This window comes from Lynx canadensis, chromosome C1 (assembly GCF_007474595.2).
Source record: "Lynx canadensis isolate LIC74 chromosome C1, mLynCan4.pri.v2, whole genome shotgun sequence".
NCBI classification, from domain to species: domain Eukaryota; kingdom Metazoa; phylum Chordata; class Mammalia; order Carnivora; family Felidae; genus Lynx; species Lynx canadensis.
The window spans coordinates 205,606,385-205,633,597 of record NC_044310.1 but is presented as its reverse complement, the minus strand read 5'-3'; the positions used below and the strand labels follow the sequence as shown (position 1 = coordinate 205,633,597).

General features: G+C 46.6%; 1 protein-coding gene across 1 annotated transcript in view; it reads left to right on the top strand.

The window, feature by feature from the left end:
• Window positions 1-253: 253 nt before the first annotated feature.
• Window positions 254-27,213, top strand: part of PAX3 (paired box 3) — a 98,275-nt gene continuing 71,315 nt past the window's right edge. The window contains exons 1-4 of the mRNA XM_032594526.1: window positions 254-346; window positions 1,674-1,909; window positions 3,225-3,354; window positions 4,499-4,633. Of these exons, the coding sequence (XP_032450417.1) occupies window positions 262-346; window positions 1,674-1,909; window positions 3,225-3,354; window positions 4,499-4,633 (586 nt within the window). The 5' untranslated portion in view covers window positions 254-261. The remainder of the gene's footprint in view (window positions 347-1,673; window positions 1,910-3,224; window positions 3,355-4,498; window positions 4,634-27,213) is intronic.

Below are 27,213 nucleotides of genomic sequence, written 5' to 3'. Positions count from 1 at the left end.
TCAAACCAAACTTCTCCGCCCTGGGCTCGCGATCCCGGACTCTGGGGCCTCCCTGCCCGCCTCTTTCCCCGGTTCCTTCCCGAGCCGCTCTCTGGACGACGAGCGGGCAGCCCTCCTGCCCACGTCCCTCCCTCTCTTTCCAGCCTTTTTGGGGAGGGGCTCCCCACGCTCGGGGGCAGTTCCCGAGAGCCGCCAGCACCGCGCTCGCCTTTCTCTTTCGCCTTCACCTGGATATAATTTCCCAGCGAAGCTGCCCCCAGGATGACCACGCTGGCCGGAGCCGTGCCCAGGATGATGCGGCCGGGCCCGGGGCAGAACTACCCGCGCAGCGGCTTCCCTCTGGAAGGTAAGGGTGGGGGGGCGCCTCAGCGCCGCGCGGAGCCCGGGGCCCGAGCCGAGCCGGGCTGCTCCAGCGTCGCCACAGGCTTCCTCGGCGTGCCCTGGGAGCCCCATTCCCTGGGTGCCCCCCCCCCCCCCCCCCGCCCCCCCGAGCTAACAAGTCGGGGAGAGATCTCCGCTCGATTTTCTCCCTGCAAACAGAGCGCAGTTCTTTCTGCAAACCCTCGCGAAGCTCGGCGGCCAGGCCTGCTCCGGGCCGGTCCACTTTCCTCTGCTGTTTTGCAAGTGCGGCGGCGGCGGCGGCGGGGAAGGGATGGACCGGCTTCTGAGCGCCAGAAAGCACCATCTCCGCACTTTGCCCACCCCAGGGCCTTTCAAAATTGTCGCGGCTGCGCGGACATTTGCTAAGCTCTTGTTAGTTCCGAAAGAATTTTCTCGCCGGCCGCAAAGTGCAGTGGCAGGAGCCCGGTGGCTTCGTGCTTGGAATTTTTAGTATTAACCGATTAATTAATTAGAGTTCCATTCATCTCAAGTGGCATCTCGAAGTTTCCATAAACCCTTTTGGGGGAACTGCCTTGCAGTCATCCAGAAGGGAATCCCAAGGCAGGAAGACTTTGGATAGTCGAAGAGGTTGGGGCAGCAAGAGCGGGAAGCTGATCCCAGAGGCGTCCCCCCTTCAGGCTGGGTCTGGAGTAGAATGTCATACCTAGAGCATGGATGGAGGTGAAGGGGGCTGCCTGCAGACCCTGCTGTCGTCTGGGTCCCCAGGTGTAACAGGTGACTCGCTACCACCTGAGGCCTCCTTTGGGGACCCTCTTTGACCTTTGGCTGCTGCACTCTCAGCCAGAAACCCCAAGGGCTGACAGCTCCTCTGAGTGCCTTAGAAAAGGAGTGGTTCCAACTGAACGGGGTTTCGGGGGAGTGGAGCTCAGGAGGCCAGCGTCTGGGTAACCTTCTCTCTGCCTGGAGGCTGTTTCTCGAGCAAGCTTCAAGATACTGGCCCGAGGGTCTTCCCTTCCAACCCCCACCCCCTGCCAAAGATGCCACTTTCTCCGGGCCCAAAAGGAAGACAGTTTCTCTGGGGCAAGTTAGTTTGCTGTCGTTGCTCCCCCTTCACACAAGATTATGTGCCCCCGAATTGCTTAATACTTTGAACAGATGTGATTGGAAGAGGGGCTGGGGCTGGGAGCCGGCTGTCTTGCATTTTCAGCTGTGGCTGTAACACGCGGATGGTCCCCAAGCGTCAGGAAATTAGGTGGGCTCATCTTCCCGGCTGCTCTCTGTTCTCCAGAAGTGACTTTTCCTTTGCCTCTCTTTTCGCCTTCCGCTCCCAGTGTCCACTCCCCTTGGCCAGGGCCGCGTCAACCAGCTCGGTGGTGTATTTATCAACGGCAGGCCACTACCCAACCACATTCGCCACAAGATTGTGGAGATGGCCCACCATGGAATCCGGCCCTGCGTCATCTCCCGCCAGTTGCGCGTGTCCCACGGCTGCGTCTCTAAGATCCTGTGCAGGTACCAGGAGACCGGCTCCATCCGTCCCGGTGCCATTGGTGGCAGCAAACCCAAGGTGAGTGCTGGGGCCTGGCCCCGGAGGCCTCCAGGCCTGTGGTCTCCCCGGTTAGGGAGGATCGGGGCAGGGGGCAAGGACGCTCATCTGGGGCTTTCCAAGGAGTTATTTTTCAAGACTAGAAAGAGGTGTGTGTGGGGGGGGGTGGGGGGGGAGAACAAGGTTGCTGCCTGGGCACTGCTCCTTGATAAACGCTAAGGGAAAACTCCAGCCTTTTTGCAAAGGAGATACAGCATTTTTAAGAATGTCCCGGAACCCTAGAATACTCATCAAATTATTTTAATAGGCAAACACATAAAGCATGCAACTGTGCGTGCCCACCTGTTGCTGGTTTCCCAAGAATCTTCCCAGCGCCGACCCACTTTTGCCAGATCTAAAGAGCCACTTTTGGTTTTCTAAATGGTTTCTCTCCCACCTTCTGTCCCCAATCTCCTCCAGTCCAAATTGTCTTCAGGGAGTCAAAAGCTAGGGTGATTTGTTTCCTTTGTAATGGGCAGATTACTTGGCATTTAAAAAGCAGTTTGGTACTATCCTCAAATTATTTTGGTTCCTTTTAAAAAATGAAGGAGTCACACTGGCTAAGACTCAGTGGGAGGGGATTGCAGTGGGTCTGCCTTTTCTGCTGGATGTGGGGAAAATCCAATATAATTTTCTAGTTGCCACGGGGCAAAATCGAAAGGAGGATTCTGGCAAACCGAAGACTTCCAAACACCCTCCTTCCTCCCACTCCTAGCTCCCTTTCCAACCTCTCCGAGAATCTCTAGAAACAACTTTTATTGAGAGAGAGAGAGAAAAAAAAAGACCCAGTGTTTCGAATTATCCGTATTTGTTTATCCACTCTGATTTTTTAAAACCCATATAATCACCTTTTACATTGCATTCTGCTCTTGAGGGTAGCTAAAATCTTGTGCTTATTTTTGGAGAGGTGCGAGTTGTAGCTGTAACTTGATTTTTCTGCTTCTCCTTCAGACATTCCCCTTTTTAGTTTCGTTTTCATGTTTCTGTGTAAGGAGTTGACTTTATTTTCAGGGATCAGAAAGTAAACCCCTCTCCCCCAAGATGTTATAAGTCTTCTTAATTTATCCTAAGTGCCCAAGCTTACCTAGGGAGGAACAGGGTCGACAGGGGTGAGGTGATCTCATTTCTACCCCTTCCTAAAAGTAAATTGCTCCAGAGAATGGGGTCCTTTTGCTAACAAGGGGGACCTTCCCAGGGGATTCAGGAAGGAGCATCCCACCGGGCCTGGAGGCGATGGGGCCACCACATTTGGCCCAGAGTCCTGGGTACCAATGCCTGCCTGCCTGTTCTCTTAAAGCAGGTGACAACGCCTGACGTGGAGAAGAAAATTGAGGAATACAAAAGAGAGAACCCGGGCATGTTCAGCTGGGAAATTCGAGACAAATTACTCAAGGACGCTGTCTGTGATCGAAACACTGTGCCCTCAGGTACGAGGCCCATTAACATCTTCCCCAGGCGCCAACGTCAGTCGCTATTCCCCGGGCGGGTCATCCAAGCCACAATCACCCCAGAGATCGATCCCGGCGATTGGGAGGCAGCCCCTCCCAGGGCCCTGAAACATTCACGAGCCAGACGCGCTCTGGGTGTTTTACCCAGGGAGGGCACAGCTGCTGGTCCTGGGGTTGAGAGACCGCCAACGGCTCCCCAAAGAGGATTTCTGTCGAGGACGAAAGCAGGAAACGCGAGGCGGAGGCCAACTGTTTATTAATATTGATGTTCCCTTTTAAAGAGAAACAAATGTTTTGGTAACCCCAACCGAAGGGAGATGGGGCCGCGCCAGCCCAGGCCCTGCCTAGTGCGCAAAGGAGGGGAGGCTTCGGCAACGGCCCGGCTTTTTCCCGAGAGTCCCAGGGACCATCCGGCGCCCCCGGCAGCCGGGGGAAGGCGGAGAGAGGGGCGAACGCAGGGCGAGCGCGCGGGCGCGCGGGAGAGTTTGTTTTTAATTAAAAGGAAACTCCCTCCCCCCCACCACCACCCCTGCGAGAACGAGATATTTCAGAGTATGGATTTGTTTACCAGACTGGAATCTGGAAAAAATAAATGGGGAGAGTGCATTTTCTTTTGATTTTTTACAATAGGAAACGATTCTGCAGTTGAAATTTAAACCCTTTATAGCCTCAAAAAAACGTTGAATTGCAGGGGACGGGTCCGCTGTGGTTCTTCCTCCCTTAACGCGAACCGAGGGGGTCCAATACCCAGGTGGTGGTAGGGGTGGTGGGCTGGCCGGAGAATTCTCTTGGATTGGAGATCCAGAGCCCCGTCTATAGGGTCAAAAAGGGGAATGCTTTCTGCCAAGAGGGACACAGACGGCGGTTCCCGGCCCTAACTTGGGAGGTGCGGGCTTCCCAGGCTTCGGGCTCCCAGTAGCTCCGCGTAGATAGGTGCAGACTGTGTGGTGGGGGGATTGGGGTGGGCGGGTGAATGGGGTGGTAGAACGACGAAGACACAGGCGAGGAAACAGGCGAGTTGTGCAAGGCAGCCTCTCTACGGCTCGGGTCGGGGGTTCGGGGCTCCTACGGCCCGGCCTGGCACGGCTCAGTCGTCCGCGCTCCCTCCCCCCCCCGCCTCCAGTGAGTTCCATCAGCCGCATCCTGAGGAGTAAATTCGGGAAAGGCGAAGAGGAGGAGGCTGACCTGGAGAGGAAGGAGGCAGAGGAGAGCGAGAAGAAGGCGAAACACAGCATCGACGGCATCCTGAGCGAGCGAGGTAAGCGGCGGCGCGCTCGGGCGGCGCACGGAGGCCCGCGCCTCGGCCACGTCCGCGCTCTGACGTCGGCGCCCAGAGCGCCGGCCAGCTCCCGCTCGTGTCAAGGTCTCTCCCTTGGTACCCACTGCACCCGCGTACGGAGCATTCACATGAAAGACCAGAGACGCACTTGAAATTAAAACAAAAATCTCTGGTCTTTTTTTTTTTTTTCTTTTCTACTTTGTAAGCCTTTCTTCTGTACCAGCCTCAGCCCCTTGGCGTCTGGAACCGCGAGCTGCGGTTTGGTGAAGGGCTTCCCACTTGCCCTCAGGTATACAGGACCAGGCGTGGGGGGTTGAGGGGCTGGGGACAGTCTGTGAGTCCCCGGAGGCTGAAGGAACTTTTGCGCCCTCAGGAAAGGTCCAGATTTCCAGAGTTTCCCATTATCAGAGGAAGGGCGGGGAGAGAAGGATTCAAAACTCTTTGGTGCAGCGGGGGGCCCCCAAATTCCGCGCCATCGGTTGCCTTATACATACATACATACATACATACATACATACATACATGTAAGTTGGCTGTTTTGTGCTTTAAATTGTTTTTCAAATGCGATAGGGTTGGATTTCTGTGGGTGTCTAGGAAGTAAAACCAGCCTAAGATGTGGGCTCTTGGGCCCGCCGGTTTGGCACCCTGTCTCCACGGGAAGGTACAGGCCACCTGCTCCCTGTTGGCTGTGACCTGGCATCATCAAGAGAAAGTCTCTCCTTTGGAGCCATAAGTGCGGCTTCCTTCTCGTATACCTGCAGCACTTGGTCTGGAGAGCCTAAAGGTGTCCCGCCCCCGCCCAAGGAAAGGCAGCCCCCCAGGGGAGGCAGAAGTTGAACCAGACAGGGGTCACTGCAGCAGTTTTCCCGTGAGCAGTTTTGGCCTTGGGGATGGTTGCACCTCTTCAAAGGCATGGACGGTCGGGAGGCACCTGGAGTCCCAGCCATGCCTAGAGTTCCTACTTCTGGGCCTGGACTTTGGTGGGTAGAGATGAGTTTTGACTTGCCTTAGAAGGGCAGGCGGCTCTCCAGATGGGCTTGAACACCCACTGTGACTTCCAGAGTCAGGACTGTGGCTTCCAGAGTCAGGACTGCGGGTAGAAAGCTGGTTGCTGCTTTTGCCTTCGTTGCCCAACCTGGCGGATGGCAGCAGCTTTGCGAACCGAGGCAAGCTCTGTACACAACCTTGAAGGGACACTCAGATTTAGATGTTACAAACCCAAACAGCAGATTTCAGGGATGCACAGAAGCCTAGATGCTCCGGTACACACGGACAACCAAGAAAAGACACCCCCAACCACGGCAGGGAGATACACATGCTGTTGTTTCCCTCCCTTTAAAGCAGGGGACTCACAAGGTCTTAGTCTAAGCCTCTCCTCTGGGAGGGGTGATTTTCTGCTGTAGTCTCTGAGGAGACACCCCAGCTTTTATTCCAGACCTAGATGGAGCAGAGGGGTACTGGTGAGGGAGGAAGGAGAGGAACCAGCTAATCCCAAACCCAACGGGCCCCTGCGGGCACAGGGGCAAGAAGCCCAGAGCTATCAGAGAGGCTCAGGAAGGGGGGGGGGGGCACGGCTTTGCTACTTGTTGCTGGAGGCACCGGCGGCCGAGCGGCCGCTCCCTCACAGCACAGGCAACCGAGGCCCAGGAGACAAAACGCCCCAAATGAGCTGGTCAAACATTTGTACAACTTTTCCAGCTTTTACAAAGAAGGCCTTCTCTACACAATCTACACTTGGAGATGAACTTGGGAGACAAAGCCTGGAGAGTCCATTGAAACTCACACTTTAGCTCGGCCCAGACAAAGCTCCAGCTCGCAGCAGCTTGATGTGAACAAAGGAAGGCAACCTTTTTATAATTCAAGGAGAAAAGAAGAGAAAACAGCCCCACAAAGGGCTGAGAATAGACATTATGGGCTTGCAATGAGGGATGAATTATTCAATGAGCTCCAATAGCTGCTGCGCCAGGAAGTTTTATGGACTCTCCAGCGTGGAAAAAGTGGCTATTTCACCTACAAAATGTTTCTAGTCTTTTGGGCCTTCTAGCTGGGCCGGCTGCCATTCAAGGGCAATTGCTACCATTTTTAAAATCAGAGTATTCTCCCCAGCGGGGGCTGTGCCGTTGAAAACACACACACTCCGCGGAGGCTGAAGCTTAATTTAATTTGGGGTTGTCAGAGAGGATACAGCGACCGTTTCTTTAGCGGCTCTAGCTCCCTTTCCAGATAAGCCCTGGAGGGCATATGGGGCCCAGAGAAAGGACAAGTGTAGGAGTGAAGTATAGTTTAAAGGGAAATCTAGGAACCTAAAAAAATTACCTCTGTTCTTTGGGCACCAAAAGTTATCGACTGCCCCCGCTTGTAAAACGGGATGCATGTTGATAAAGGGGTCTGAGTTCTCTGGGGGAGGGGGAGGAGGCTGGCCTAGAAAGGACCTTTGGGTGCTCTGAGCAGGGGACGCGCTCTCTCTGGAGGTTCTAGCTTCCTTGCGGGGCCGGGAAGGGGGGCGACGGAAGCTGAGACTGGCTTTCCAGGAGACGTCTTTCCGCTTGTCAGACTCGAGGGCACAGGAAGAGAGGCACCCTGAAAGAGGTCAGAACTGCCTTCGTTTTCCTCCAGCGTTTGGCCTTTCTTCTAGGTGACCCCCTTTACCTTCTCAACTTTCCCTCGTCCCTTGCCCAATCCAAGGGCAGCGCGGCGTGCTGACCCGGCGCGCTCAGGCCCTTGCGCCCTGGAGCGCACTAGACGCTGTGCAGCCCTCCTCCGTCCGTCCTTCCAGCTCCTTTGCCCGGGTGAAAGGAGAAAGCTGGGAGGCCGGGGGACAGCTAACCGCCCCCCATCCCCACCCCCACCCCGCTTGGTCCCGGCCCTCCGGCCAGCACCGTGATCGGAACAGGCGCAGTCGCAGGAGCCAAGCCCCGGTCGCAGCATCGGGGGCTGTGGGCACAGCCTCCGCCGCGGCCACTCAATGGGCGCCTCTGTTCCTCCCCCAGCGCGGCGGAGCGGGCCCGCGGGCGCCGTCACAATGGGTCGGCCCCCACTCCTGCGCCCTGCGCCAAAGCGCCGCGCCGCGCCGCCCCCTCCCTTGCGCTCCGGCCGGCTCGAAGCTTAGCTCGCCGGGCTGCAGCCGACTCAATTGCCTCCTTTATGTCCTTCTCACTTTCATCTAGACACAGCCCGCCTCCCCCCCTTCTTCTCCTTTTTTTCCCCCCTCTCTTGCCTGAGGCTCACATTAGTGAAATTTCTGCAGCCTCCCCCCATTTTTTTCTTATTTTAAAGAAAGCCCTTAACACAAAAGCAGTGACTAATCAATAGAAAGTGCTCCTTCATCATCTCCTCCTCCTCCTCCTCCTCCTCCCTCCCTCCCTCCCTCCCTCCCTCCCCCCTCCTCCTCCTCCAGCAGGGTGACGCTTTTCCTGTTTGTGAGTTTTGGGAAACATTTTTGCTTTGTGCCGTAATGGAATTAGAGGACAGATGAGGACTGTAAATGGACACGCGACGGCAAGACTCTCGCTTAAATATTTAGATGCAACATTACAATTACCGACTTGTTGCAGAGGCTTTGATGTGGCAGTTCGGGAGTGCGGGGGGAGAGAGGCCAGATTGCCCAATTGATGTTTTGATTGAGGCTGGAGATACACTTTCCTAGGACTTTCCTTTCCCGCTTTAAAAATCACTAGTGAGGGTGGGAGGTTTGCAACAGTTTCAAAGATTGAGCTCAGAGACCGCAAGCATAGGTCGGTTGGGGCTTATACTCCATTCATATCTCTCCCTTCCTATTTGACATTTATGAAAAGCAGGTCTGTGTGTTTTTTTTTTTGTTTTGTTTTGTTTTTTGTTTGTTTGTTTGTTTGAGAAAGTAAAAGTGACCAAAGTTTTGCTCGTGTTTGAAACCTTGTGAGCTTTTCTGAAATAACTAGGACGCTGTCAGTTTTTCGGCGGGGCAGAAGATAAAGCAAGTAAAAACGCACAGAAGTTTTAAAGGCCCTTGAAATATTTCGTTTCCAATGGAATCATGAAAAGAACACTTTATCATTGACGGGGGCGCTACTGAAGTCGAGAGGAACGAAGGCCATTTCTTCCCCCCGACTTAGCAAGGGAAGGACGTTTTGGCGCGAGGCAAAGCGGGGGAGGGGGGGAGGAACTTTCCCACAGACTGAAATCCCGGGGTATAAGATCTTAGGTTTGTGGCATCGGAACCTTTATTAAAGTGGACAGGCCACTCTCCAAGTCCGTTTGTCAGAATCCTCAATTTGACCCCAATGTCGCCTTCTAGTCTTTTGAGTGAAGTTTATGTTTTCTGAAGTCCTTAAAATACGCAACAAGGAAATAGCACCCATGTAAAAGTGTATTGGAAATATCAGCACTTGAATTAAATTAAAACACCAGGCTGGGTCCTTTTCAGGGACGTAATGGTAGCGATTTTCCTGTTGGAATGATGAGAGAGAGAGAGCGAGAAAGAGAGAGAGGGAGAGGGAGGGGGAGAGAAAGAAAGAAAGAAAACAAAAGAGGAAAGAAAAAAAACCACCAGCGTTCAGATCTTTGCAGGTTTTTCTTTTTTGCTTGTTTGTTTGTTTGGCTGCTGTATGCTTACTTTCTGGCCTTATTGAAAACATGCAGATTTTCTAATTAATGCTTGAAATCGTATGTTTATTTTGGGGCTTGATTTGATTGTTGATAGCACCGGAACGGGGACTAGGGGCTTCAAGTGCGTAATAATTACTGAAGGGTCATTTAAGAGTCCCCAGGGCTTCGCAATAAAACCCACTGGGGCGGTGAGGCGGAACCAGCAAGTGCCCCGAGGTTCAGGAGAGTGGGATATGTGGAAATCAATCAGGTGAATAGGAGCGTTGCCACTGAACTCAATTTCCATTAATAAATATGTTTTCAAGACAAAAAAAAAAAATCCCTCCTAACCATAAGGTTAAATGTTTAAGCTGCACATAAGTAAATAGCCAATGAAAGTTAAAAGTCGCAACATCAGCCCTAAACAAAGAGTGAGACAAAGTTTGTTCAGGACTGAGGACAGGGAAGGTTCAGTTCGGTGGGGTTCTAGACAGGTAACTTATTTATGTGGGTAAATAAAGATTAAAGAACCATTAAGAATGTACATATATAACTAACAAGACACTAACAGGCAATTAAGCAGTCAGTTTAATGCCTTATCTCACTGGCTGCTCTGGGGTTGTTTTACAACTAGGAATTAAAATCTGAAAAGGAAGTTTTCAGCAGTTCTGGCCAAATATTGATTAAGTAGCTGTTTGTTGATAGCATTGTTACGCATTAAAAGGCCGGGATCGCGGCCCCTCAGTGGCCATCTTCTATTGTGAGGGATTCTTAACCACAGAGATCAAAGCGGGATCATTTCAACTTATCTGTCTTGGAAAATCCTCCTTTTCCTCTGAAATCTCTAAGGAGGATTGGCCAAATTCTCTTTAAGAAATAGGAACCCAAACCAGTTACACGTCGTAGGTTTGTAGAGAAGAGATTCATGGGGTGTTTTTAATTATCCTATGGTGATTTCTTGTTTAGAGCTTAGGCTAAGATAATGAATTTATCATCAAATAGATTCTCGTTTTTGGAGGGTGGCCGGAGGCATGGCACCTACCGTTCTCTCATCCCTAAATTTCTAAATGTGGAACTTGCTTTCGCCGAAGTTGCCCTCAAAGCTGGAAGGATGGAAAGGAAAGAGGTCAGATTTTTATGTAAAACTAGGTGGGGACTAGTTAAATACCCAGGAAACTGGGAGTTACACTAAGTATGTTTCTCTACATGTGCTTCTATATTTTTTGTTTACATGAGTCTCATGCATATTTTTAACCCTCTATAATGTAGGAGTCGATATGTATTTGTGTATAGTTTGTGCATCATTGGAGTTTATTTATAAGTTGCTCACTATGAATTATGCTGGCAGTAAACTATATCCAGTTGCGCAAAGTAAAGACTTATTTGTCCAATGGATTACACTTTCTAGAGTCATCAGAATTTGAGATAATAGCACAACCTCCCAATTCTTTTTCAGCCCTCCTGTTTAATGCTAGGAAAAAAATTTCCCTGAATGATTTTATGACTTTTTGGCTGTTGATGTTTAGATGAACTATTAGACTTTTTTTTTTAAGAATTCAACACATCTAGATAAATTTTTCTTTTGTTATGAGAGTTAAAATTCCTGCAAGACCTTTTTTAGAAATACCATCTCTGTGCTTAATTTGCAAATTCCAACAAATCACTCTGAGGTTGTGAAATTTATGCCAGATTCAGGCTTTGGCTATTCAAATATGCATCATGGATCTGTCTTTCTGAATCTTCTTCTCTGATTGTGTTCATTGAAGTCCTAAATAATTGTGCATAGGGCTTTATTTTATTTATTTTATTTTATTTTATTCTTTCTTACTCACTCTTGAACAAGATGAGTCTTGACGTACAGAATTACTAGTGGATATTTTCTATTCTATTATCATCTCCCAATTAATTAATAACCTACCTGTGCTCAAATGTTCTTTGATATAGGCCCAATCATTCAGTGTAGAGCAACTGCCTGAAATAGATTAAGCTGGAAGTGTGAGTCAGCTCAGATCTGTTATGGTTACCCTGTCCTGGGTCCAGATGCAGCATTAGGGCGTTCTTTGTTGCATACGTCATATGTGCATGTATATGAAATATACATATGGAGCTTAAGTGACTGTTCCCCCTTGGGTATCAGGCTATGTATTCCTATACTGTGAAGGCGGGGGGCAGCAGAATCGAGCACCAAACTGGGTCTGATCTCAGTACCAAGGCAGAATTCCTGATATGAGAATTGGCTTATGTCAATTATATCTCAATCAAGTTGGGGGGGGGGGGGAAATACGATTTGATATTATTGTAAAAAAAAAAAAAAAAAAAAGGATGGGCTGCTTTTCACCGAGGAACTATGATCAGAGAAAGTGGAAGGGAATTTCAGAAGTTGTCTTTCTCTTGGAAGATGCACAGCAAATCAGGAACAGCGGACCATCTTCTGCTCTATTGGGAAAGATTTTCTTGTCCTGTACCTGCCAGTCTCTGGTGGAGAGGGTCACAGTGCACCTTTCAGCTCTGCCTTGTGGTGTCGGGCCAAAGACTGAGCCTCAAAAGCATGGAACTTTTGCTGGAATCAAGACCTCTGTCTTCTAAGAAATCTTTCTCTCAAATTATCCGTATTAGCATTATGCTCCCCAAACATATAATTTCCAGTTTGTTACTGGAACACGCACAGTTATCAAAATGCCCATTAACATCATAAAACATATGTTCAGGGGAGAGGAGTTAGAAATGTCATCATTGTCAGAAGCAGATATGAAAACCATGCAAAGCAGTTGCTGAGGACACTTGAGGAAAGGTTTTATGAATTTGTACCTTCAATGTTGGTTGTCCTTCCTTCCTGATAAAAACTAAGACTAACAGACTTCTGCTATGGAAGTGACCACTTCTCTTTAAGGTAGAAGAAAGTGCCTCATAATAAAGGGTGATGCGAAATTTAGAATTTGATTCAATGCACATTTCTCCTAAGAAGGGCAATCTTGAGAAAGAGTTTTATCCTGCACATTGCATGTAGCAAAGTTTGTAGCATTTTGATTTTTGTTGCAGGATTTTAAGTAAACAACAACAAAGAAACTCTTCTCGTTGGGGTGAAGCAACTTGATCAAAGTAGTCTGAGTTTTTATGTCCTCCTTACTGCAGTGATTGAGGAATCAATCTCCCTCAGTAAAACAAATTAGAAGACATGACAGGCAACAAGAAGCTAGCTGTATGTTTGTCTCCTTCAACTATATTTTGGGATTTTGTGACTGTATGCACTTTTCTTTGGCAAGATTCAATGCATCTACAACAGTATATTAACATAAAATCTCAGTTCTAGGGGGTAATCAATGGATTCCATTTAAAAATAGCTGTTCAAAACGCTTTGTGACGAGGATAGGAGAGACTCTTCTTGGCTGAGGGAGAGGAAATACCACTGATTTTCAGCATTAACAAATGTCCAGGGTCATATTGAGAATTCAAATAGTATAGTTTTACGGAGGCTTAAATGTAAATTTTCAGAATTTTTATGATTGGCTGGTAGGCATATTTCTGGAAACTGCCGCAGAATTAACTGTCCTTGCCTTTATGTCGTTAGATGGAAATAATAAGTAAGTTAGGGTAGAATAGTTAAGAAAAGAAAATTAATTGCTGTGCAATTAAACCAATGGGACTGGTTTGGTTTTTAATGTACTTTTATAGTAAATATTTACATGGTCACGCACAAATTTGCATTTTTAATAGAAAGCTTGCATTTGTAGGCTGGTGATTTTATAGGTACACAGCAATGCTAATAGTGCAGTCAATATATACCCTTCTTATCTATGTTTTTTGGCAAACCCTAATATAGACATGACTTATCCAGTCGACAGGCACTTGGGCATTGTATGGGGATATTAATATCTTCCTTATTTTCCTTATAGGGCTTATCTTTTTTAAAAAACATTTTTTAAATGTTTATTTATTTTTGAGAGAGAGAGAGAGAGAGAGAGAGAGAGCGAGCACAAGCAAGGGAGGGGAAGAGAGAGAGAGAGGGAGACACAGAATCTGAAGCAGGCTCCAGGCTCTGAGCTGTTACCGCAGAGCCTGAGGCAAGGCTCAAACCCACAAACTGTGAGATCATGACCTGAGCCAAAGTCAGATGCTTAACCAACTGAGTCACCCAGGCACCCCCAAAAGCATTTTATTTTTAAATAACTGTAGACTTATGGAGTCTGTCTTCAAACATATTAAAGTTTGGCCAGTTTTCAAATATATTACCATGATTAAGAAAATCTTGGCTAATGTGTGGGTGTGTGTGTGTGCGTGTGTGTGTGTGTGTGTGTGTGTGTGTGTCTCAGTTACCATGGTTGAGCTTAACCTGAACTAAAGAAAATTAATTGGTCCAATTCATTTTGTTATAAGAAAAGCAACAGGTTTCTTCTTTTTGAATTCCTACTTGGCCAGTTTCCTGATTGAGTGTTTCTTGTATGTTCTGACTTAATCACACCCAAAGTCCTCTTTCCTGCCTTTGCTTGCATTGTAAGAGCCCAGTACCCAAGGTAAAAAGGGTTCTTGCCTCCTTTATTTTACTCTAAAATTGAGACCAACCACACTTCAGGTGTGATCCTCTTGAACTTCGGCTTTGAAGTCTATAAGATGGGGCACATCATACTACTTTCCCAGAGTGATATGAGAAGAAAATGAGAAAATGCAAGTTATGTGCAAATTACACGTATGATAGGAACACTCAAAATCTTGGGGGAGAAAACCTTCTGAACGTGCAGAAAATGACCAGCCTGCTGGCAGATGGGGTCTGCCCAAAGGCAGATAAAAGCTTAATTCAGGGCTTAGGAGCAACAATGAAGAAACACACACACACACACACACACACACACACACACACACACACACACAGAGTCCACTTTCACTGAGTCAAAAAGATTGAGTTTGTAAGCAACTATTTAATGTAACAGATTTTATTGTCTTAATAGATAAGAAAAATAACAAAATTTTAAAGCCATTCACTGAGATGTCAAAAGATATTTCTAAATTATGTTTTTCTCCTAGTTCTACAAAGATTACTTTTCTCTCTTAGATTCACTTGGCTCTTTAAGAGCCCTCCAGATCAAACTTTTCTTCGATTTTTTTTTTTTTGCACAAGTTCCTTTCTCTCCAGAGATTGACAAACAAGTTGTTGTTTGAAAATCGGTCTCATACATGGATTCTTACTTGTGAAATTCTGTTGCAATGCTGCATTTTCCGGAATTGGTCTTGCATCATCTCTCATTCTGTCTGTCCCCTCTTCAGCCCCCTCCGCGTTCTTAAGTATCTCCTTAGCTCCGCACGTGAGATTTTGTGCATTCTTCTTTCTTTGTGCATGATTCTTCTTAACCCCTCTCCTATCAAATTCGAGTTCAGAAATATTAAAGAAACTTTCCAAAATAGCATTCGTGAAGTCGGAGGATACATTTCGGTGACCTTTCTATTCGATTTCCCTCCATCCAGTTCCCCGAGCTCGGGAACTTGTGTGTTGTGTTTTCCGGGGTGGGTGCCGTTTGGAGAGTTGAAAACAAAGTAGCCTGGCTTGTGAGGCTTGGGGGGAGGGGGCTGGAGAGCTCCTGGCCCGCGTTTCCCCTGCTGGAGCGCCTTGCTGGTGCAGCCACTGCAGAAAAGGAAGGTTGTTTTCTTATCCCCGCATGCACTGGTCTGACCTGTCTCCGAAATAGGTCAGGCTGGGGCACAGCCAGTTTATGCAGCTGTTGGGGCTTAGGCGTCCCGGCAGGCGGCCCCCAGTGAACTGATAAAAATTCGCTGGCGAGCCATTGGGCCTTCCTTCTGGACTGTGCTACACCCCTGCGCCCCCCCCCCCAAAGGCTTTTAGATGCAAGAGGACTCCTGGATTATGGGGGCCAACTCTCAGCCTCAAAAGGGAAGCGTTCTTTTATTCCGGGGATTGTACTCTTGTTGATGCAAACATTCAAAAGAAATATATACTTTGTCAGATTTCATTTTTAAATCGTCCCATTTACTTTGACTGAGTAAAGCATTCACTCTGCGCCTAATTCCAAAGATACAGAAGGATTTACAGGAACAGGTGATAATAGGTTTTCTTCCCATCTATGTCCCTCAGTATCTTGGTCACCCCTCTAGAGAGTCTACACATAAATAATTACATTGCTCTCTCTCTTTAAAAAACATTCTCCCTCCTTTTGCACAAATGGTAGCTCACTATAGAAACTATTCTGTGCCTTGCTTTTTTTTTTTCTTTCCATTTGAGACTATATCTCAGCAATTACTCCACATCAGGGTCTGATGGTCTCCACAGCCTTTTGTACAGCTGTATAATATTCCAGTGCGATGGCAAAAGGTGATTTATTTAGCATTAGATAGTTTCCAATCTAACATGTGTGAGTTTATTTATAAAATAATTCCTCCATGGTAGGGACAAAGAGAAAGTGTTTGCAACTTTGGTGGCTTTGGTGGAATTTTAGTACTGTGTCGACAACAAATCATGGGATACTTAGCGTGGAACAAGAGCATGCTGGCTACGTGCACGAGAGAAATGAAACAGTTTTCTCTACCGCTGTATGTTTTATAGGAGCCGAGATTTTGAAATTTCTGCTTAGGAAGTTGGTCTTCCAATAGCGACTACACTCTGGAAATTCCTCTACTCTCTTTTTGTTCCAAATGGAGAAATCTCTAAATCCCAGGAAAGCTTTTTTCTTTGACTTTTTGGTTCCTCTTTTTTTTTTAATTTTTTTTAATGTTTATTTACTTTTGAGACAGAGACAGAGCATGAATGGGGGAGGGTCAGAGAGAGAGAGGGAGACACTGAATCTGAAACAGGCTCCAGGCTCTGAGCTGTCAGCACAGAGCCCGACACGGGGCTCGAACTCACGGACTTCGAGATCGTGGCCTGAGCCGAAGTCAGATGCTTAACTGACTGAGCCACCCAGGCGCCCCTCCTCTTTTTTTCTTATCTACTGTTCGCTTCACTCCCCACCCCCGTCATTTATTAACATATTTATGTTAAGCCTTCTTAGTTATTTTTCCTTCTGGGCTGGAAAAACTATGGATAATTTTATAACAATTTAGTGGCAACTTATCCTGATGGTTTAGTTACGAAAGAGAAGTTGTCTTTCAGGGTCACCAAATTCTGTTTGAACTAGTAAGAGAGCAGGTCATGAATAGTAAAACACGTCTTGTATTTCTGATTCTTGAGACGGGCTGGCCCGGTGCTCTCGGGGGTTTCTCGAGTTTGGGAAAGGCTGATTTTTAATTTTGCAAACTCTTAAGGGGCATGTATCCATTCCCTCCTATGCACAAAGGACTTTTTATGTTTTTGCACATACCTCGCCTCCCTCAAATCATTTCAGCCTATTTTCCCTTCAATCTGATGCCCAGGAATTCAGTTGTTGATGCTGTTAACTACCTGGCTTACCTAAGCTGGAAGTCCGAGTCTGTGAAATGAGCCAGAGAGAGCTGTGTTCCAACCCTATGAGAAAAACAACCCGCTGCAAACCCTCTTGGGAAAACTGAAGATGTGAGCGCCAATAAATGTTATGAAGTGAGGGTTTCGAGTCATTCCTTTTTAGGAATGGGCCTTGTAGAAATGGGAGAATAAGCTAGGAGCTAGGATTTGCTTTTGAGAATCAAAATCTTGATTTGGTTAAAAAAACAAACATTACCGAGAAACAGAACCCGTCTTCTTTCTTGACTGTTCTTGCCGCCCGTCCCCATAGCGCGGTTGTGCCAGGCACTGGCAGGAAGGTGAGTTCTCCTGCTAGAACTCTTGTGTGTGCTTCGACAGAACGCAGCTAGGTGAATCCTCTGGGTCCTCTCCCTGCTTCCTCTCTGACTTGCTTATGGAAATCTAAAGGAGTCAGTTTGAACATGCAAACAGGCCTGGTGTCCAGAGCATCTGTGAAGAGCTGAGAAGAATCAGAAGCAGCTTTTTTTCCCCTGCCCTCTCCCAGCTCGGTGCGTAATTTGGATCGAATCAGGCCCATAATTTGTGACATCTGATTACTCCCGGCAAAAGTAGGCAACTCTCCACATAGGATGGGTGCTGGGGGTGGGGGGTGGGGTGGCTAGGGAGGGGTTAAGTTTGAAGAAATGTTGATTTGTTTGTCAGATTGCTGTGACGTTCCCAACAGAAATTTAGACCCTGGGAAAGATTCGGTTTTCAGAGCTGTGTCGGCAGAGTAACCGAACTTGAGATACTTGACGCGTCTTTACACGGTTCTCATCCGCACAGGTACGGGGAGAACATTCTCCAGCGGGCTGGCTCAGGGTCAGCGAGCAGGGATTTTGGTGGGAGAGCAGCTCCCTCTTCTGATTTGTACATTTGCCATGTTTTTTTTTTTTTTTTTTCCCCAACAAAAAGGGACCCATGAATTCATTAGGGGAAATACTTCAACTTTCCATTTCGTGATTCCCAAGTCAATGGGACCTCAGGGTCCGGAATCATTGGTTCAATTTGAAAAATGTTGGAACTTCTAACGTCTTCTCAGACCATTTCTAAAAGGGGCTGGGAGTCCATTTCAGGAAGTCCAGCAAATAAATGGGGTCTCCTCACGGTGCCTCCGGCAGACTAGCAACATGCCAGAGAGGAATATGACTTGGGAAGCCATCCAGTGTGGAAACTTTCCAGGCGGTAGGCTTGCTTGGCTTTTGTGCAGACAGGGCACATCCGGGGTTTGTGTGCGCGCGACACACGTTTGTCAGAGGGCGGCAGAAAGGCAACTTCTATGGTTTCTTCCTGGAAGCCAATGTCTGCTTGTGGTCACTGGCCCTGCCAAGCTCTGAATACTTGCTGAATTTTTGTCTGAAAAGAGATGGCAAACGGAAGACTGGGATCTCAGCATCAGGTCAGACACTACAAAGAGCCAGGCTGAAGAGTCCAGGGCTTAGGGGGGATGCTGGGTATTGGCACCGCCCCCCCCCCACACACACTGGGGGTTGGGTTCCAAGATGGAGGCCAGGCTGGAAAGTCAACTGGCCTATTTGGGATTTAGCTTCTGGGCTCTTCTCGGGGAACTTTCTGGGCCCTGAATCCTCAGTGTCTTTTTCTTCCCTGTGGAAAATTGTCAGCTGGTGTGTCTCAGGCCATTCCTGAGCCGAAAGCCAGTTGGTGGCTGGGAAGGCCGCCTCACCTTGTGTCCCTCAGAGGCTCATGTGGTGGTCAGTAGAGGGTGGGGACATACAACTCTTGTGCAGGTGGAAGCAAGTCCTCATTACCTGGTGCACCTGTGTCATGGGGTCTGTCCTTTTTTAGGGAAGTTGAAACTAAGTCCCTGAACGGGCTTTTCTTTCTTTTCTTTTAATGTTTATTTTTTGACAGAGACAGAGCATGAGCAGGGGAGGGGCAGAGAGAGAGGGAGACACAGAATCTGAACCAGGCTCCAGGCTCCGAGCTGGCAGCACAGAGCCCGATGCAGGGCTCGAACCCACGAACCATGAGATCATGACCTGAGCCGAAGTCGGACGCTCAACCGACTGAGCCACCCAGGCGCCCCTAACGGGCTTTTATTTCTAATGGGGTATTAGCATATACCTTGGGCAGATAAGGAGAGGAACAACTTCCCTATTACAAAGTACAAATGACACAGAGCACCAAATTTGGTCTGAATTTGGTTTGCTGTCTAACTTTATCATTTTATTGAATTACTATAATTTAATGTTACTAGTTTAACAATTTTCCCCCGGAAATGAATCCTTTTTATTTTTTCCTTTAGTTGAAGACCCAAATTAAATTCATTAGGAAGGACAATGACAATCTTTCACGTTGCAATTCCTGGTACTTGGAAAATCCTTTTGGAAAAGCTTCAGGAAAAATAGAACTGTCACTCAAACTGTAGTGTATAGGAAATGATATTACCAGAACAAGTTTGGGCCTTTTACAGGGATGTTTGAAAATCTCCCTACCCCAATGCTCTGCCTTTCAAATCTTTTGAAAATGTTTCCCCCCATTTTCCTTTCACAAAGGGCTCTCTGGGCTGACCTGGGGTAAAAAGAGGGAGGTCGGTCTTGGATGTCGTCTCCTCTCCTTCCCTGTGTCCCCCACCCCTTGTCCTATTTCCACCAACTTTTCCTCGTTCACATCGAGACTTCAACCCATTACCTCTTCCTGGGATGTTGGTAGTTTCCAGAAGGACCCTGGGAGCTGATAACCTAGCGTGGAAGAAAGAAACTCTGGTGGTAGAATTCCAGGTGTCCAAGTAGGAAGGACATTTTTGCGGGGGGTGGGGGCAAGGGATGGGTTTCTGGTGCCCCTCAATCACACCCCTGTGGATCCTCTCTTCACTGTGAGTGGTGAGACTCGTTCTGAAATGAGGGAGCTTCTTGCTGGTGAGTATGGCCTGCCCGGGTGTGGTACACCACTGAGCTATCCAGGAGGAGGCAGGTCCAGGTAGGGCCGAGAGCATTCTCCATCGCAGGCAGATTTTCCACACTTCCTGGGTGCCAGGGAAGGGCCTTGGCTTGTGTCCTTTGGACTTCCTGAAGAACAGAAAGGGTCTGTTCTGGCCTAGAGCCACAGGCGTGGAGGGCACTGAGGGGCCTATCTTGCCTCAGAGCTCAAAACCCTCCTAAGGAACAGACATCTGATCTGAGCTCTTAACACTTTTAGTGCCACCTGGACAGATGGCAGAGGTCAGAAGTGAGGCTCCCTCCTCTAGAGGACTAGGGCCCAAGGGGCAGCCATGATGGATCCACTGGCTGGGAAAGCTTCCGGCAAGTGCACTGAAGCACTTCTAGGAATCTTCTGGATGGCCAGAGACTCCTAGACTCTCAGTACTGGAGTCCTGGAGAGCCTCAGCAACACGTTGCTTTGGAGAACGTATGCCACGAGCGCCTCAGGGGAACAGCTGGGATTTATTGCATCCATGATATATGGGGTTCAGAAATAGCCTGTCATGTTTGTGGACTATTAACTGACGACCCTGGATTCCTGCTGAGCCGCCAAAGTGGGGGCTTGATCACTCAGACTTGATCGACCTTTTACAAGTGTTAGGTAATGACAGCAGGCACAAGCATGTAGAAACAGTCTATGTCTCCCCCAGGCCTCCTCAGGTGGAGGATAAAAGACGAGTCCTTGTCAGAGAGGTGAGCTTATCATACAGTGAATGAACCTTGGGTTCCGGGGCTCCTCACCTGCGTGGGCCCTTCCAGGCTTGGAAGGGTACCTACAGCGTCTTCATGCCATTAGGTTTTTGGCAAATGGTGCAAAATTAAGGTCTGTTCGTATTTACTGCTCAGAAGGGGCTCCCTAAACTATAAAAGCTTCAGGTCCCTCAAAGCTGCGTTTATCCTTGTCCTTGCTTAGTTTCGGGTGGGAAAGGTAGAAGTGAGCAGAGATGGTCCCTGAGCATGGAGACGGCCTGGTACACCTGTGTGAGAGCAAAATAGTAGTAGTAATAATAATAATAATAATAATAATAATACTCAATTTCCCTCCACTGTGTCTTAGGCCTTAGAGTTGGCCGGGATGCTTCCTCATTTCTCATGCCTTATCCTCTTTACTTAGGGGACCAAAGTCTGAGCTACTGAGAGTTTACCCATGTGGCCCTGATATCGCACAGCATCTTAGGTCCTTGCAGGGAGCCCCTTAGAGGGATCCTGGACAGATTCCTTACCAGAAGATGAGGAACATCCATCTACTCCCTGGACACAGGGAGGTGGGCAAGAGCCCCAGTTTTGGGGGGGGGAGGGCTTTGATTTCCTCAGCTGTAGAAGTTGGATTAGGCAGTTTTTAGATGTTTCTTGTAGGTCTCCAAAACCATTGCTATGACCAGGTCGCTTTCCCTGTCTGGGCCTCATTCTCCTTTCCTCCGAGAACAGAGGCATTGGCGAGGTGAAGGGTATGGTCTGTCCCAGCTCTGGCAGGATGTGGTGGCTCCGGCCACGTGTCGCGTCTGTTCTCAGCAGACTCTGCCGGGAGCCCCAGGCAGCTGTTTGAAGAAACAGTGGGGCCTCTGGGCAGCCGGAGAATCAGGGCAAGGATGTCTTAGAAGGCGAGGAACTCCTATGTGTCTCGTCTGTGGAAAGAAGGATTCCAGGTGCTGGAACGGTGAGGGTGGGAACAGAAGCTTGCTGTACTGTTGAACAGGTGGACCCACTGGCTCTTCCCCGTCCACGTGGGGCAGTGCACGGTTTCTTGTACCTCCTGTCAAAACTGTGGCTTCCAGAAGCGTCTGGAAACCCCTGGGGATATTATTTGGAGCGCTTCCCTTTAAGCTAGAGTTGCTGAAGCAGGACAGTAACATTCCCTCTTTCAAATCGTCTGTGTCTGGACGTATTTTCCTGTGACCAGAGGGGGACACGTGAGATTTCTGGTAGCTGACCAAGTCAGAGCTGGAAACTGGGCTGGAGGAGAGAGAATCAGACAATGGTGCGTTCACTTCATCTGATTCTGCTGTCGTATTTTAAACATAAATTAACTCCCCCATCAGTAGTTGTCAAAAACTAAATCAGATAAAGTGGCTTTTTTTTTTTTTTTTGCCTTGGGTTAAAAGACACGCATAGACACTCGTGAATTAAAAAAAAAATCATATTTGAATCAATTAAATTTTTTCATGCATAGTAGAGTTTGAGAGAAAACTCAAAGATTAAGCAGTATATAATTTCAAATCCGAAAACTTCTGTTGTTTTTGCAAGGCCTTTGCAATTAAGCGTTTTAGAAATTTGAAAAGAATGTAAGAAATAATTTTCTTGCATTGAAAATAATTCAAGGCAAGATGTCATAGCCTATCAAGACGAGATTTGAATTTCTTTTTCTCTTCAATGTTTTATTCTTTTATTTTTGCGGAAGAAAATTATCTGAGGAGTCAACCAACATCTACATATTGACTTTTTAGGTCTATATTCTGAAAATAGACAATGAATCATTCAAATATGGTGAACCTTCACTGCAGAGGCAAAATGACAAAGCTAACAATGTAAAATGCATTGTGAAAATTTATTTTTTGAAGAATTTTTAGAGCATGAAAATATCCAGACTAATCTCTGCATGCATAATTTTTCTTACGTATCTGATAATCTATGGCTCAAGGTTTGTTGAGGCTTTCCTTATCTTAAACAAATAGGTTTGTGGAAACACGTGTGAGCAAATAGTGCTACAAAATATCAACTAATCTTCTGAAATAGAAGCTGAACGTTATAAAATGAGAACATCAGGAAGGGGAACTCTACCCCTTTATACATTCAGAATAATAAGAACTACTGTTTACCATACGAAAGAGTTTGTTTCTATTTTTCTTAGTCATTATCCTGTAGTCAGATCCAATGTATTGCGATTTTGAACTTTGAATCGCAAATGAAAATTTTTATGTGATAAGAGAGAAAGTCACCACTTGACCTGCAGATTAAAGAAGAAATCTGATCTTAGCTACTCTTAGCCAACATTAGAATTTTTGTTGAGTAACTCCATACAAATCAAAACAATTCAGGTTGTCGACTCCCCTTTCCGTATCCATAAGGCAACCTCTGACTTACGCTGCCCACGAACTGCACTCCCAGCAGGTTTGAAGAAGTTGATTTGGTGAGTTATGGCATATATTTGTTTAATATAGTTTGAATAGTAAGATAACCACATAACTTTTAGAACGGCAGGCATTTATAATGCGTTGCCAAGTTTGGGGTGGTGAGCAGTGCTCGATCTAGTATTTGATTTCCTCCACTTACTTTCTTTCATGTTTTCTTAGGGAAGTGCTAGCAAGATTCGAGATTCGGAGAAGAGTTGCTATTCTATTTAACTGTATGAAAACATTAAAGCATTTTAGGGAATGCAGGAATACATATGCTTCAGGTTAAAATATTGAGACATCTTGGATATTTTAATAATATTTCCACTATAAAGTAGCAAGAGCAGACTTATTTTTTAACTTCCTTTAGACAGGAGGTTACATTCGTTGATTAAAGTAATTTGAACACTTTGGAAGAACACTTCAACTTTCTTGTGGTGAGGCATTTACTGTTTTCTGCTGTGCTATTAAAAGAGGTGTTTTTGTTTGTTTGTTTGTTTGTTTCTCAGTAGAGTGCTATTATAGTTGTTTTGTGATTGCTCAGAGGGATTTTAAAGTCAGTGTGAATACAGATTGATATTCACTGAAGAAATGAAATCAAATGCTACAGCTAACCGTAGAGTGACAGTCTATAACATACAAGGTAGGGATGCATTTCGCTGAAATTATTTATGTTAACGAGGCTGAAAGACTTTGTTGTACAGTTCATTTTGGGTGCTTGAGATTAAAAATATCCGTTTAGGATTTGGAGAAAATGAAAGTGTTGCTGTGTGCAAGGAGAGGGGCTAGCTGAGCAGAAAACGTTCTAGAGAGAACTTATTCTGAACGTTCCTCAAACGCTGCGGATACCGTCTATTTGATTTCTCAAGGTCCTTTGTGAAGTTGATTTCTCACATTAGGATTAAAAAAGTAATTTCCCTAGAAAGCAAATAAACGCCAAAGTCCAAATGCGCTAGCGGGGCAGATTACGATTTAGGCTCGCTTTTATTCAAACGATGGGAATTTTCTAACAAAGGGAATGAGTTGACGAACAAATTGAAGAAATTATAGCACCTACTTTGTCATATTGTGGTTGAACTTTTATTCTCTCATAGTCCCAAGGGCTGCCAGATTACCTAAAAAGAACAATGAGTTTCTCAACAGAAAATTTAAAAAAAGAAAGAAAGGAAAAGAAATTACCGAGGGATGCTGTAACTTACAAAACAATTGTTCTTGCTAAGCTTTGTGCAGCTTTAAATACAATTGAATATTAATTCTATCAGACCCAGTTGACTTAAAAGCTACGATGGATCAGGAGCTGATTTTTGGCATTCCTTCATTTTTCCACTCTTTTGTTCACTTGACACACAGCTTTTATACACTGGCTTTGCGGGAACCACTGGCGTGATCTCCGAACAATCTGTTCGAGGAGGAAAGGGCTCGTCCAACCAGCAGCCAGAGTTTTAATTAAATACTGTTCATCCTGTCTATCTCAAACAGCTGAAGAAATAGCTGTTGGCATAAAGGTATCAATGAACTTATGTTCTCTGGTGTTAATGGGGCCAAGAACCTTCTTGGCGCTTAAAAAGCAAAACAAAACAAAACGCACACAACGCACACACCCCCAAATCGTGTCATCGTTATTTTTTAAGTTAAGAAGAATCACATCGAAGCAACAGTCCCGTTCTGTGGCGCTAGACTCTGTATCATGTTGTAAGGGACGCGCAGGTTGAAAAATTATTTTGTTTATTAATTCAGGTTACACGTCCTGCCAGGCTGGCTGGACGAGAAAGGCAAGAGAGGTGTAACTTTCAGCACACACTGATTTGTTCTTATTACATCACAAAAGTCTATTTCTTTATCATGTTATCATTCAGTTAATAAAAATTAGCTACAATAACAGCATCAACTCAAAAACCCCTCAAAGTCCGGGGGATTTTCTTTCACAATGAACATGAATACTGTTCAGAAATACAAACAGTCAAAGGATAACTTTAGGTCTGAAAGGGAAACCTGGCAAGGGTAATTGAATAAGCCTGGGTCCCTTGACTTTGTCATGGTGAGGGCAGTCAACATGTCATAATTAGGTTTATTGAGGGCCATTCCAACAATCTGCTTCTTTTCTTCCTGCCTTATTGTCCACAGCTAGGCAAATAGCCAAGGGACAAAAGGAATCAAGTGCTGACAAAACATGAAAGAGGAAAAAGATTTAGCTGCTTTTATCAAAGAAACTGAGAAGGACTTTGTGTAAATAAAATAAGCGACTGGCCATCCTGCATTTAGGCAATGCCGTTTTCATTAGAATTAATTCTTGACATATTGGAAGAGTTCCAAGGGAAGGATTTCTACTTCTGACAAGTTTAATTTGTAAATTAAAAACAGTTGGTTAAACATGAGCCTCCATCAACAAAACTTAACCAAAGCCATACACGGCAAAGGCCTAAGCAGGTGAAAAAGAAGATGACTTTGAAAACAGTCTTCCCCCAAATTATGCAAATTCTTATTACTTCATGACAACTGTTTCCCATTGAAGGCCTACAGCAGGATGTCTGCTCCTAGAGGTTTGTTTGGATCACATTTTCTTCCCCTCTAAGCCCCTTTAGTTGACATAACACTCACTCCGGGCTGGTTCTTGGGAGAAGTGGCGAGAGCGGAAGAGGTAGACTTCACGTGTGTTAAGAAGCCGAGCGAATGCGACTTTTGTCAGTCTGCAAATTGCAGGGCAGGCTGCTCTGTTTGTTCTTCCCTGAAGGTGAGAGTTTCTTGCGAGCACGCTTCTGATTCCTAACGGGGGATAAAGGGTAGGAGCTGTGGCTGCTGTGTCTTCGGCACTAAATATTCATCAGATCTCCTGGGCCAGGTTGTCTGTGTGGAGGGTGGTGTGCAAAGCCAGCAGCTCAGCTCTGTGGTCATGAGTTGGTGAGAGGGGCAAAGTGCGAACCTTCAGGACGGAGGTCCAGCTGGCCTCTGGACAAGACTCCCATTTACGTTTAGGAGAGCCCTTTAATAAAACAGCTATCTGTGACGTTGGGTACGTTCCTGTTCCCGTTTCGGCACGTTGCAGGTTAAGCTTCAGAGAGGGGTGGTTCCCCCGGACCTGAGTTTCGGAAACTTCTTTTGCCAGCTGTGACTGGAAAGGTGGCTAGAGAAGAGAATGCTGGCATGAACGATCTGTCCCTTGGGAACATCGATTCTGCTGGAGTATCAAATGCCCCTGAGTTTGATCGAGAGTCACAGAGGAAATAAGAAACCCGTTACTCGGGCAGCTTTAAGGAGAAGACTGTTTAGATGTGAAAACTTCCCGATGCTTTCCTTCACCTGACACCAGGGCGTATTCGAGATTCACACTGCTTCGTTCCTAGGCGCTTGACATTAAAGTGAAAACGTATTTTTCCCCCCATCTGAAAAAATAGAATGACATCAGGTAGTGGGTGTGAAAACACTTGTACGCGTAAAGCCCTGGATGCCTGTGAAGTATAATCATTACTATTGGCACTGCTATTATTGCTTCGTTTGAATGGAGCCAATCAATGGTTGCATCTGTATGAGGAAATTGAAATACATGGTCCAAACATTTCTCTTGTGGCCCATTAAGCTGGATTTGCAGTGTGTTGAAGTTTATTCCACTTGTGGCTGTCGGTAAAGAAACCAGAGCACGTTGGGCTGCCAAAATCTATTTCTGCACCAGATGTAACTGAGATTTCATGAAAGACTTCGGAGTTAAATGACTGTACTTTCTGAGCCGGTCTACTCTCTTTACTAGCTGTGTGATCGAGGGAAACTCACTCGCCACCCTGAGCTGGGCTCTTCTGAGGTGGGACTGATGATATTTGCTCCACCAGCTCCAAGCATGGGAGGGAGGTATTAACGCCCTGAACACATTGGGAGTTCTGAACAGATATGAAGCATTATTTACTCCTAATCTGCTCCTTGGTTTTGTGCTTATTGAAACAAGATTTGGGAGCTGATTGAGGTGCCTTAATGCTTTCTGAGTACGGTCTAATAAAAATTAAGTGGATCTTCCTGTGGTCAGTCCAAAACAGAATTCCTTCCGTATGCGGGACAGAAGGGACCTAGTTGTTGAGATCACACTGCTTTACTGCAGAGCAGCACCCTGGTGCATTTCTGGTTGAAAAGCAGGATGGGAGAAAGTGCTGTTAGGGGTTTGGATCTGGGCAAAATAAGGCTTTTGATTTCCACATTGTTCTGATGCCTCTTGGCTCATGTCACAAGATTAGAAGGCCCAGCAGGCCAGGAAGGAGTTTCTCTGGAAGGAGTTGGAGATTTATGCAGATTGACTGCCTCTCTGACATTTATTTGCTGCCCTTTTCTCCCTCTGTTCTGGCAACTATGAACCAGATGGACAAGCTCATGGAAAATAAGGCCAGTGAAGAGAAGGTGCTTTTGATTTCTTCAAAGATAAGCTCTCTCTCTCTCTCTTTCTCTTGACCTAGCAGTGGCAATTTTCTAAATTTTCTTAAATGTTTTTATTTATTTCTGAGACAGAGAGAGACAGAGCACAAGTGGGGGAGGGGCAGGGAG